This window comes from Camelus dromedarius, chromosome 4 (genome assembly GCF_036321535.1).
Source record: "Camelus dromedarius isolate mCamDro1 chromosome 4, mCamDro1.pat, whole genome shotgun sequence".
In the NCBI taxonomy this organism is placed as follows: domain Eukaryota; kingdom Metazoa; phylum Chordata; class Mammalia; order Artiodactyla; family Camelidae; genus Camelus; species Camelus dromedarius.
In genome coordinates, this window is record NC_087439.1 from 33,553,591 (window position 1) to 33,567,591 (window position 14,001).

The window sequence follows — 14,001 nt, forward strand, 5'->3', positions numbered from 1 at the left end:
TTGAAATATAGCAAATAAGCATAGATAAGGGTCCTTGAGGTGTGGAAAAGTTAATTCCAAGAACAGAAGTAATCTGGCTTCATCACTTACAAGCTGTGAAGCCTTAAGCAAATTACTTAACCTCTCTTAGGTATCAGCTTTTTTGGTTTTGTTTTCTTTTACCTTTTGAAAAACTTTTTAATTTACTTTTTTATCAATAGACCTTATTTTTCAGAGCAGTTTTAGGCTTAGAGTAAAACTGAGAACAAAGTACGGAGTTCCCATACATCTCCCGCCTCCCTCGCAGCAATTCCTCCCCCTCCACCCCCACCTCCACATGCACTCTTGCCCACCGTTGACATTGAGCCCCACTGTGGTACATTTGTTACCATCAGTGTACCTGCATTGGCATATCATTGTCAGCCTAAGCCCATAGTTTACATTAGGGTTCGCCTTTTGTGTTGCACACTCTAAATTTTGACAAGTGTATAATGACGTCATACAGAGTAGTTTTACTGCCATAAAAATCTCTGGTCTGTTCATCCCCAAACTCTGGTACTAATTAATCTTTTCACTCTCTCCATTATTGCCTTTTCCAGAATGTCATATAGTTGGAATCACACAGTATGTAGCCTTTTCAGATTTGCTTCTTTTTACTTAGTAGTATGCATTTCAGGTTACTCCATGTATTTTCATGTCTTGATGACTTATTTATTTTTATCACTGAATAACATTCATTTGTGTAAATACACACCAATTTGTTTATTCATTTACCTATTGAAGGACATTTTGTTGCTTCCAAGTTTTAGCAATTATGAATAAAATTGCTGTAAACATTTGTGTGCAGATTTTTGTGTGGACATAAATTTTCAACTCATCTGGGTAAATACCAAAGAGCCTGATTTCTGTATCCTATGGAAAGAGTATGTTTAGTTTTGTAAGAAACTGCCACACCATCTTCCAAAGTGGCTGTACCATTCTACATTCCCACTAGCAGTGAGTGAGAGTTCCAGTTGCTCTACCTCGTCACCAGCATTTGCTGTTGTCAGTGTTCCCAATTTTGGCCATTCTAATAGGTGTGTAGTGATATCTCTTTGTTGTTTTAATTTTCAGTTCCCTAATGACATATAATGTGGAGCATCTTTTCATATGATTAATTGCCATCTGTATATCTTCTTTGATGAAGTGTTTGTTCAGATTTTTTGCCAGTTTTTTTTTTTTAGATACAGGTTTATCAGCTGAAAATGAGATAGTAACTATTCCACAGGGATTTTGAAAATAAAATAATTCAATAAAATATCTTAGCATAGACTTTAGAATATATGTTAATATATATCAATAAATTTTAGATGATACTGTTAGAGATTATCTATATTACTTCATAATAACACATCTGAAAAAAAACTTACTCCCCACACCTCATCCCACCAATCAGCTTCCCTTCTCATTCTTTAAAATCAGTACCTCCAGTGTTCTTCCTTTTGACTTGGCTTAAAATATTTCTATTATTCTTGACTCATCTCCTAAATGCAGATAAATTTCTATCATTTTTCCCTATGGAATTTTTGTTAAACAAAGACAAATTAGTGAATGAAACGATCTCAGAATAATTTTGTCAATATATATGAGAGGATTTAATCATACACAGTTCTGTATTTTTCAGGTCAAATGAAATATAATCGTGTTTAACTTCAGGAATGTTTATCAAGCAGAGTGAAATATTACTTGAAATAAAATAATTGCATGACATTATTTTCTAATCCTTGTTCTTGTCTATTGTTCAAAAAGTGACCTATCTAAGGGTAAAACATCAGTAACTCCAAACCTATTAAAATTGGTAGAATATATAAGAATGTAGTTTCTGATTATGACTGATACAAAAATTGATACCTACGGATATCTATGGTCACAAAATGAACCTCTTCTTTACCAGGTTTCTTTATTAATTCTCTCTTATGATTTCTAAGTGGTATGATTTCTAAGTGGGCATCTGGCCAAAGACTTGATTCCTGATACTCCAAGTGGGTTCAGTCACTTGCCTTTCCTTTTTTCTTTCTTCCTTATTTAGACCTTTGTTATACTGTTTTGTAATATGACCAAGCCTTCAAACATTAGATAGTTTTATATAGTATATATCTTGGTATCATTTGTGTGATGTAAATATTCTGTTCCTAGCTGTGGAAGTTTTCTGCAAAGATATATGTAATAAAATTTCCCCACAAGGTCACTGGGCCAGTTGAGGATTTTGCCTCTAGATCTTGGGTCCCTCCATGAAAAGAATGCTGTAGACAGATCATTTTTCACTTAGAACCTGGGAGAGAATCTAGGCTGCCTTAGGAGTTGAGCTATATTTTAGCATAAACCTACAGAGTTTAGTTATCATTTCCTTTCTGAAAATGTCAGTTTTAAGGAAGTTACTGTTTGCATCTCATATGCTATTTGCCTCAGCATTTTTATATCTTAACTTTTTACTTTGCATGATTTTCTTTTTTTTTTTAATTCAAATAAATTAAAGTCCTATGTAAGGAGATAAGTAACCATGTAGTTTAGGGAAACTTAATAGCTTGACTTTTAAATGCCTGTTACGTCATGGCAAAAGATAAATTCTTTCAGAAGACCTGTATATACTTGTTCATACCAGTCATTCATTTTCTTTTAAAATACATGTGCTAAAATACCATATATTTGTGATTATAACTGTGATGTGGCATTTTCACACCTAAAATAAAAGCTGTTCAGTAATAGTTCCCACAAAATGATAGGGACTTTATTTTTCACTTAGGTTCTGTAAATAACATAAGAGCAAACGTAGAAGTAAAATTCTCTCACCTTTTACTGCAAAGCATAGAACCAGAACAACTGTTGAATTGCAAATATTTGTTCAGGCTCTGTTCTAAGCCTGCAAGCAAATAAAATGTATTTAAATTTCTGCCAAAGAAGATGTTAAAAAAAATAGCTATATTTTGTGACTGAGAAAGATGTAGCAACCTATGTAAAAAGTCAGCCTCATGAATTAAGAGGAAAACAAGTTTTCAATTGTCAGATAAAAATGGATTTACTCCATTTTATAAGGTGATCAGTTATGGTTGCATGAGAAATAATTTCCTCAAAACTTTAGACTTAACTAGTAGTCAATCGCTTCTCGGCCTTTTGGCTAAAATCAAGTGTAGACTTAACTAGTAGTCAGGTATTCAAGTGTCTGAAAATATTCAATTAATTTAATTATCATATTTTAATTTACTGGTTTAACAGTTAAATGCAGATAAACCTCTCTGGTAAATGTATTTAGATGTACATCTGACAATGGATAATTTTGCAAAAGTCTAAGGAAAAAACTGGTTACCATTGAATGTGATTTATCAGCAAGCATGTCTTGATTCTTTGTGCATGAATCAGTCATATTCTATATAGTGATTATATATAATTTATTTTAATTTTATTCCCTTCCTACTTTACTAATCAAAATAAGAAGCTCTTAGTATAAATGTTTCAAAGTCAATTTTTGAGTTCATGAGTTGAACTAGTGTATAGATCATCACCCTAAAAGCATATAAAACAATCAGGATTATCATATTACAGAAATCTAGTTCATTAATTATATCCCTTCTCTTTTTGTTGATGACAATCTCTACCGGTGGTGAATAAATTACTAATAGGTATGCGAGCTCTAATTCATTCAAAAATTGACTTCTCCTGCACTATTTTAACCAAAAATAGCACTTCTGCTATTTTAACCTTCCCGTTTTCCTCTTCCTCCATTCCTTCTACTGTTTCTCCAAAGAAGGCATTAAGCATCTACTACCTGGCACTATATTGGATACTAGAGATGCCAAGGTGGATAAGAGTTCTCTTAAGAAGCATATTCTAATGTGATTTTTGCCTGTAACCATGATGAATGAACAAACAGGAACTGTACCCTAAATTCGGGTATAAATGGTTGTGCCCTTACACAGCAGAATGTGTGCATAAGTCTTTCCCCATCCCAGACGGTGTTTTTCTCACATGGTGGATATGGACTGTGAAGCAAACTACTACTCATTTTTCAAGACTAGGTTTAAACATGGAGGTTGATAGGATTGATCCTTCACTCCATTGCCATAGCACCTTGTAATTCAGCACCTAGGAGAGTGCCTGGCAGAAAGGCAATGTTTGACATATTAATAAGTGTTAAGTATTATTACTGATTGAAGTCAATTATGTAGGTCATTGAGATATTTATAAACCTAGTAGTCGAGGAACATGGATGTGTGTGCATGAGTGCATGAAAATAAGACGTATTTAAAAGACAATACATTAAAATAGACAAATCAGGAAAGACTTCATAGAATTAATGACATGAGATTGAAGCTTTGAATATAAGGGTTTATGTCAACAGGTAGAGAGAAATGAAAGAGGATATTGCAAGCCTTTGAAATAGCGTGAGCCAGATAGTATGTGTGGAAAACAGTAGTTACTAATAGGAAAGTTGTCCATTTAGGAAAATTGGAGCAGAATAGCTAAGAGCTTATAAAGACTGGCTCTGGATTTGGAGGGACTGAGTTTGTATCTGGGACTACAACCATCCTTCGTCTTGTGATACTGGACAAGCTACTCCCCCTCCTGATACCTCAATATCACTATCTGTCATGTGAAAAAAGAGTATTATGTATTTCATAAAATGGTGGAAGAATTATATGACAATACATAGAGATAACATTTAGGATCTGGCATATATTTTTTACTATGTGCTGTGGTTATTGTTGTTGAGGTTTTTAAAGAGCAAAGCAATAATGGTAACTTAGATTTTGAAGGAGCTAGGAAGACGCTCTAGTAAGTATGGGCTTTGTTTTTTATTTCTTAATTAAATTTGTTTATTTACTTATTTATAATATCACAAAGTTTAAAAGTTACTAAGCCCCGCCTTCTAATATCATCATATTAAGGGTTAGGATTGAAACCTATGAATTTTAAGGGGACGCAAACAGTTTAGTCCATACACTGCACAAAGTTGTTATGAATGACATTTTAAAGCAGAGTTTTAGGAATATCTTTAAAAACAGGGTGTTTAATCTAAACATTTAATTATTGTAATTTGTACGTAACATTTTTAAAAAGTTGACATGTGTTACTGCGTCGACAACATTTCGAAAGATTTTCTTCCCTATGACTAGGGATAATGTTCACCAAAATAATTAAATTCCAGTATTATCTGAAAGATAGTCTGCTTTCTTTTAAGCTAGAAATTTATTACATTTTCCCTTTGAAAAATATATTTTCTGTATTTCAGAATCAAGCTCATAGGGTATTTCCCAATAGTAATTAGGTTACATTATACATATACCATTAAGATGTTTTGGAAACTAAACATCATACCTTGACAGGAGAAGAGAATGGCATAAACAGATTTGATTCTATAATTGTCAATGCAAAAAAGCATATTTAATAGGTACCTTGAAGGAAAATAGGAAAAGATGTGCTAAGAATGGAACATTTCCACCGTTAGGCTAAGGGAATGATAATCAGTTGAAAGTGTATTGGGCAAATTCTGCAGCGCTTCGGTATGAAGTCAGAGTGGAAAGCTGAAGAGAGTGCCATGTCAACAAAGCACAGAAGTTAACTGTATTTTGAGGGGAGTGGTTGCTACTATAAAGGTAGTCGCTTTTATGCAGGACAGACCAGGCTGACAGTGCTAGACTTGACTCAGTTCATAATGTGTATAATAATTGGCCTTTCCTCATACTCCAGATAAGTATAGATCACATGGTCTATATCAAATTAATAGGAACTAGCAAGGTGAAAACTATTTCATTCGCTTTGAGTTGATTCTAAGAGATGAAGTGATCCCTAAAGAATTGAAACACATCAAAAATAACCTTTCAACTAATTGGAACTCCAATAATAATAATGATTGATAATAGCTACCAATTGTTCAACCTTTATTATTTATCAGATAATATGGTCGACCCATTAAATAGGTTATATGATTCATAATTACAATAACATTATAAAGTATTATTCCTTATTATTAACCATGCTTTTTAGCAGTCAAAGTTCAGATCATTGAAGTAATATGCCTAAGGCCTCACTAATAGTGTATGATTAAAACAGCAGCAATCTCAAGTTTGTATTCAAAGCCCATGTTCTTTTGCTTAATATTAGCTTGATTCTCTTAAATGTATTTTCAGCAGTAAAACAATGAATTCTCTGTCATGTTTTCCATCTGCTGTTAACTCTTACCACTTGCACTTTTACTCTTTTCTGGGAATCTAACATTTTGCTCTATTGGTCATGGTTAAAAGTCTATTTTCCTTTCTTTTGTTCTTCAGGGAACCTAGAAACCTAAAGTAGTACATCTGAAATCTTTATTGCTAAATTTCTTATTGACACTTTCTCTAACAAATATAAATGGATTTTACTTCTTGGTTTTTTTTTTTTTTCCCCAGACTTCTCTGACCGAGCTAAGGCAATTATAGCAAACTGATGTCTGAGAACACATTGTAAGACCAAGTGCTTGTAAATAATAGAGGATAATATTGGATTGAATGTATGCCAGAAACCTCTACTGCTCACTAAAAATCTGTCTGAGCAAAATGTGTTGAGCTTTAAAGGGATTCCATCTCTTTGAAAACTGCAGTTTCTGGAAGCCATTTATATATTCTTAGTAGCTTTGCGACCTATATCCCAGAAGAGCCTGATGGCATAACCTTAGTTTTATTGAACAGCACTGTACACAGTGTCTTTATGTTTTATAAACAAGATTTAAAAAAGGCCAAACATCATATGCCTCTTCAGAAAGCTTATAGTTTAAATTTGGGCCCAGCTCAGTGCAACACAATAGAGAGCGTGCAGAGAATGCCAAGTGAGCCTTTCAGTTATTACATCTTGGGGGATGAGTGAAATGTTGGAAGTACTTTAGGGAAGACGCAGCTACAGACCTTATTCAATAATCCTCAGAGCAATACAGAGTGGACTAGGAAATTACTTTGTGATATAGTACATCCTATGCGTGCTAAGCTATTAGTCAATTCAGTTATAAAAACCACTACCAATTTAAAGAATAGATTTAAAAAAGAAAAAAATATATTACTTGGCTGAATTTTTCATTTGTGTGTGTGTATGTGTGTAAGTGAAATTTGTAGTTTTATAGCCTGTTTTTAGGGACTTCTGGATGAAAATGACCAATGTTTACTGTACAAGATATAATATATATATATATAATAAATATATATATATAAATATATATATTTATTATTTAATTCTCAGATTGTCCAGGTAAAATAGGTAGGGTGAGTCTTCATTTTATAGATGATGAAATTAAGGCTTTGATCGTTTTTTTAAAGATCATACATTAATTAGTGGCATACTGGGGTTCACACACCTTCCTCAAAGAGCTGTTGTGAAGATTCTGAACAGTACTCAGAAAGAGATCTGACACGTAGTAGGCCCTATAGCAATGTTACTTCTTCTTCTTATTATTACATCACTTATTGAAAGAGATTTGCATTTATTTTTCTTTTTGTTTAGTGCACACAAAGAAAGCACAGCCACAGCCACCCTTATGGAGAATTTCCTCCCTCTCTCTCTCCCTCTCTCAGCAACTTCTATACTGAGTAAGGTTTAGATGAAGGCTCTGCTGTGCAGAAGTTATTGATTGTTTGGTATTTTCTGTGTCATGGGACCCAGACATTCCCCTTGGCCTGCAGTTATACTCTGTTTAACCCTCTCGTAGCCCCCTCAAGTAGGTACTATCTCTGCCCAGAAGAAACAATAAAGAATAACAGAGGTGGAGGTATTCTGAAAGTTTAATTAAAGACTTGTCAAATAACAACTCACTATGCCATTTTCACTTACAAAGCTTTCCGACTTCTTATTTGAATGGAGGTTCAATTTAGTTAAGGAGATGGACTTAATGGTGTGAAGGCAGAATCAGAAAAGTCAAAAATGGAGAGATTAGACTGCATTGTCTCTTTAAATTGAAACTGACTCTAGAATGAATTAGACTAAACAACAATATACAGCCTTTTTGTCCACAAATCAGTGCACAGAATAAGTCATTTTTTTCACAAAATGTTTTTCATACAAGGATTCAGAAGTCCCAGCTATTTGCAGTTCCAGCAGCATCTGTTACTTTGCCATTTCCCACAGAGATGGGCTCGTGTTGATTTTCATCACATTTGTTCAAGTCTGGGATCTGGTTAAAACATGCAAACAGTCGCATTGCCAGTTAAGAGGTGTGATCGTGCAGTGTCTTTTGAATAATGCTATTCACCTGCATTTATGTTGCTTCAAATGGCATTTGTCATTATGAATCTAAGCATGGATTACTTTTAAATAAATTGCCTTAGCATAAGAAATATCACAAGATAATGCATTCTAGAAGGAAAAATACTATGAAACATATATGTTCTTAGAAAACATAACTATACTTACGTTAAATCTTCTCAACTGAAATCAGTATTCTATTTTTTTCCACACCATTTTGGGGTAACTTTTGTAAAAAGAAGTAGTTTCTCAATTATACCTTAGCATGTGGTCTAAACTGCAGATTGACCATCATAATGTTTCCTGTTATCCAGTTTATAATGCTTCCATATTGTTATCCATATGTTGATTGCACATTAATATTCTGAGGGGAAACCAAGACTTTAAAACGATGATGTTATTGAATTGGAAATGTCTGTAAAAGGAACAGCAGAAGGACAAACAAAGGTTTTAAAGTGCTGGCAAATGTTCTTTGTAAAATTACCAAAGTATTACAATGGGTTGTGGTCACTCAGTTTGCTGAGGCCTTTTTAACACACCTCAAATTTCCAAACTTAGTCTCCCCTGCTATTCTAGCTAATTAGGTTGAAAATGGTAAGAAACTCTAAAAATTAGGAAGATGAATAATGTATCTTTTTTATATTTTTAAATATTTTGAATGTTTAATTGACTATTTCAAAAGAGAACTGCTATCTGATATCTTGCAAGTTTTAGTTTTCTATACTACTAATATGGGACAAGTTACTAATATGTCAAAATTCTCCACTTATATTAATTCATTATCACTAATTTCCAGGAAAAAGAGCAAATGCAAATGATCACCCACAGAATGATTTTCAAAAGCAGTTATTACTGAGCATTGTGTAATACCAAGCACTCTTCTGTACACTTTACTTATCTCAAGCTCTCTGCAGCCTCATCAGAGAATATTATTATGCCTACCATGTGGAAGAGTAAACTGAGGCTCAGAGAGCTCTGAAGAATTTTCACAAGATATTTCGTAGTGTGATTGGAAGCCAAATTTATATATTTTGCAATTATTTAAAAATGTTACCTCTCAAGTATTAGTTTGCTATGGAAGGAAGTAAAGTCAATTTCATATAGTAAAATAAAATTCCCTCCTTCCTGTTCAGTCAGAATAATCCACCAACAATGCTTACAGGTATTTTTTTGTGAACAACACTTGAAATACCTGTTCCCATGGTAGATGGCATTGCACCTTAAGCACCTTAATTATCAATGTCCTGTTTCCTCAAAGTGAAAATTTTACAAGATTTTATTTCCCCCAGTTTTTCTTCCATTTAAGTTTCTCTAGTTCTTCTCTATGGCTTCCAATAACTACATAGGAAACAACTCAAGGTAGGCATTGGGGATCAACAATGTGGTTTATTAGAATGATCAGTAATGGGGGCAGAGTTTTGATTTTTAATTTCATAGTCCTTTCTGAATGTAAAGAAAAAAGTCACTAAATATGGGCTAAGTAGTGATAGGAATCAAATTTTATTTCAATAGGTACTCTACTGTTAGAAATAATTGAACAAAGTTCATGATCTGAAGTTACTTGAACTCAATATACATTCATTTTTAGTGACCAAAGGACAAACCCACAAATCTAGGATACAAAGGTAAACACTGAGTTATATTGACTATGTGCCCTCATGTCAGATAATTTCACCCACCATCAATTTTCAATGGCACGAATTTTAAAAATTAAAATGGGGTTGAAAAGGAAGTACCATCACTTAACAATAAATATATATTTGTAATCTTTTTTCTTAAATTTAAATTAATACCCTGGACTGGAAAGATACATAAAGAATTCATGAGAGTGATTGCTCTTGGAAAGAAATTAAAGGATCCTTCTTTAATTAAACAAATAAAGAGTACTTATTTGTTTTATTATTTCATATATTAATGGATAGAAACATCAATATTTGTTCTTTATTCTAGGTAGTTTACTCAATATTTAAATTCCTCAAAATAAAGCCAAGTAAATATATCAGGAAATACATTTTTTATCTTTCTTGAATAAGTGACGATCTGTAATTTTGCCTCATGAAATACTTAGTCAGAGGCTGGAAATCTGAAAATACAGAATGCTACTTACCATGTGCATGTCTATAAAATGTACAAATTACTTTTTAAATTAACTTTGTTATCTTTGCATATAAATATTTCTGGGGGATATTCTTGATATGATAATAATTTTGAAGACTGATGTCTGGTCACTGTCAGACTTCCACCATGACAGTTAAATTGATACATAGTTTACAGTCAGCTTCCTATCCAAAATAATAGAGATATCACGGCAAAGTAAAAGCAACAACAAAACCAGAAGTTGTAATCATTCTGATTTCTTTTTTCTACAACTTCCTAGATCTGTAAGGAAGGAAGTTCAGGATGATTTAACCTCTCTGAACACTAACTAGATTCCTTATCTTTAAAATGGACATAAGAATGTTTTCTTACTAGGATGATACTGGTTAGAATTAATATGGAGAGAGAGCACCTAACACAGTGCCTGAGATGGACATTTGTTTTCTACATAAATTTCTTTAAAAACTATCTGGAAAAAGACAGTACCTATGTCATAACAACTGATTCCTTGGTGATACGTAACTGATAATAATGATAATGTAAGATTTTGGAAGGATTCAATGAGGGATTTCATTTATCTACAATATGGCTTTTGACTTAGGCATTTTATCCTAATTCTCAGTATTGCATCTGTGAATACTAGTCAGGGGGAAAAAGAAAGAATATCTCTTTACCCAAAGTATTCTAGGCTTAACCACAATAAAATTATTTGCAAAATGACAAAGGGAGAATAGAAATGAAAGAAGACTGTTACTATTTGTATAAATTATACTTAACTTTTGAAGAGATGCATTTTAAAAATTCATCTATCATTTTCCATTTTAATAGTCTTTAATAGAAATCTGATAGTAAAACTGGAGTAACGAATTTGGCAACTTACAGAAAATCGTACCTTTTCATTAATATAAAACTGAAATTTAATATATGGTTTTAATTTATTCATGTACTGCCAGTCTTCACACAATGAATATTCAGAGGTTGACTGATGTAACAGTAACTCAGTCTTCATATATGATTTGTGGGGAGAATACAATTGAGTAAATCAGAACAGCATAAGATACATGATATCCAAGCAACATAATATATAAATAGTGACATTTTTCATCTAATATCCAGCATCTAGTTTCAGAGATTTGTATAGTAAGACTAGAACTTGTCACATCACAGTGGCCCAGATTACCGATTTCAGCATATGGATTTTTAAAACTTGAGCAAAAGTCCATTCTGGCCTTAAAGCTCAGGAGGAAGAGAATCACATTGTACAATGACTTTCCATTATACAACATAGAAATATTTTCAACTTATATTTATTTAGCAAATACTTGGGATAGTTATCTTAGCTCTCATTTATAAACGCCAACCATTTTTAGACATTACATGGCACGTTTTACATTTCTGCACACATAATTTTATTTCATGCTCATAGAAGTCCTATGAGACAGTGGTGTTTTTATGCTTCACTTTGCAGAAGAGGAAAGTGGTACTCAGTTAAGTATCCTTAAGTTTACACAGAGGTAAAGTTTGGATTCAAAATCAGTTTTTGTTTGTTTCCTATATCACGTTGCTTCTTGAATGACGGAAAATGACTACGTGATTTTTCCACTTATCTCCTTATAGAAAAGACATGTGTTATGAAATTATTCTATGCTATTTCTACTTCTTGGTTTATGGATAATAAACAATTAGTTAAGCTTTGATGTATTATTTTCCAAACATGAAGAGTAAAAGTACCCTTTGTATTTTATTGGAAGAAAGTGTATGTATCAAAGCTATTAATACATCACAACTTTTAACATATTCTATTATTCAGTCTCTCAGATAAACAGTCCAAAGCTTAAATAAGAAAGCAAAATGAACTCTTTAGTTCAAACTGCCTTAACCTGTGCTTCTACTATGCATAATTTATCGAGGATTTTCTTTTTGCTTTCAGGGATGACTTGTCAAGCTCGAACGTCATACACTGAAGACGAAGTTCTTTGGGGTCATCGTTTTTTTCCTGTAATTTCCTTAGAAGAAGGATTCTTTAAAGTTGATTACTCCCAGTTCCATGCAACATTTGAAGTCCCCACCCCACCGTACAGTGTGAAAGAACAGGAGGAAATGCTACTTATGTCGTCCCCTTTAATAGCACCAGCCATAACTAACAGCAAAGAAAGACACAATTCTGTGGAATGCTTAGATGGACTTGATGACATTAGTACCAAACTTCCATCTAAGCTACAGAAAATTACTGGAAGAGAAGACTTTCCCAAAAAACTCTTAAGAATGAGTTCTACAACTTCTGAAAAAGCCTACAGCTTGGGAGATTTGCCCATGAAACTTCAACGAATAAGTTCAGTACCTGGCAATTCAGAAGAAAAACTGGTATCCAAAACCACCAAAATGTTGTCCGATCCCATGAGCCAGTCAGTGGCTGATTTGCCACCAAAGCTTCAAAAGATGGCAGGAGGAGCAGCCAGGATGGAAGGGAATCTTCCAGCAAAATTAAGAAAAATGAACTCGGATAGATTCACATAACAAAACACCCCTTCAGGCATTATTTACTGTTTGATTTAGTAATAGTCCCATATCTGGTGGATGAGATCATCCTCTCTAAGGAATCTGAAAGGTACATTTCCCCCGAGTCATATATGCATATTTGAGAACCCTTCCTTTTCAAATATTGCTACTGTGCAGAAAGGAAAAGTTGTGAAGGGAGAACACCACAAGGAGGTTCTTATTAACGGGCATGTATTATCACATCCAGCATGCAATAACGTGCAAATTTTGCATTTAGTTTTATGGCATGATTTCTATATGGTATATTTATATTGTATATTCTGGAAAATGTATATATATATATATACATATATATATATTTAAAGAGGTGGTACTCTCCACAACATTTCTAAAATATGTATTAAGCCAAACATGAATCAATAGCTTTCAGGGTGATAAAACTATATATATATATATATATATATGTGTGTGTGTGTATAAAATACAGTTTTATATATACACACACATGTATATCCATAAATATACACACACATACATACATATATATCTGATAAAATTGTGATGTTTTGTTCGAAGTTGTAGTTCTTGTGCATGTTTACTTTATTAGGCTAGGAAGGCTTCTGGCATTAATCATTAACACCAAATATTTTAGCCTTAAATTATTTGTCATTTTAAAATCTGATTTAATGTTTTCTGCTGTTTAAGGTCCTGGAAGAGTTTCAATTGTGCTTTATATAAGGGAGTCACACAAGTCTGTTCTGTTTATGGCCCTGCAGAAATATAACCAGTATTTATTTAACTTGTAAATTTTAAAGCATACCAATATGCTGAAAATTTCTTATGATTTTTAGAAGTTGCTAGTACTGGGGAAAAATAAACATTGCTTATTTTGAGAGTTGTCCCTTTCCTGGGCGAATTAAAGTCTGGAAATCTCTTTTGCATATGATTTAATGCAAATATGAGCTCTGAACAAATGCTGTCATTGTAACAGTCAGTAGCCAAGTTACATTGGATATGTTCGAATCTGTGTGAAACTACATAATTAATGGTCCCTGCTTCAAACTGAGTCATTGGTAACATTTTTATTCTTTTTCTTGGACTTTTGTCATTTTAAAAACTAATGATTTATCCTTATGAGTTAATACAATGAAACAGATGATAATATTTATGCTTAAAATGTGTATG

At 33.0% G+C, this 14,001-nt stretch overlaps 1 protein-coding gene across 2 annotated transcripts in view; it reads left to right on the top strand.

Moving 5' to 3' along the window:
- The window catches only part of KCNJ3 (potassium inwardly rectifying channel subfamily J member 3), a 119,468-nt gene extending 106,224 nt beyond the window's left edge, over positions 1 to 13,244 (top strand). The window contains exon 3 of one of the 2 annotated variants that reach the window (XM_010985617.3): positions 12,248 to 13,244. In XM_010985617.3, the coding sequence (XP_010983919.2) occupies positions 12,248 to 12,834 (587 nt within the window). In that variant the 3' untranslated portion in view covers positions 12,835 to 13,244. The remainder of the gene's footprint in view (positions 1 to 12,247) is intronic. The other variant, XM_031451417.2, reaches the window with a different exon arrangement.
- The last annotated feature ends 757 nt before the right edge of the window (positions 13,245 to 14,001 follow it).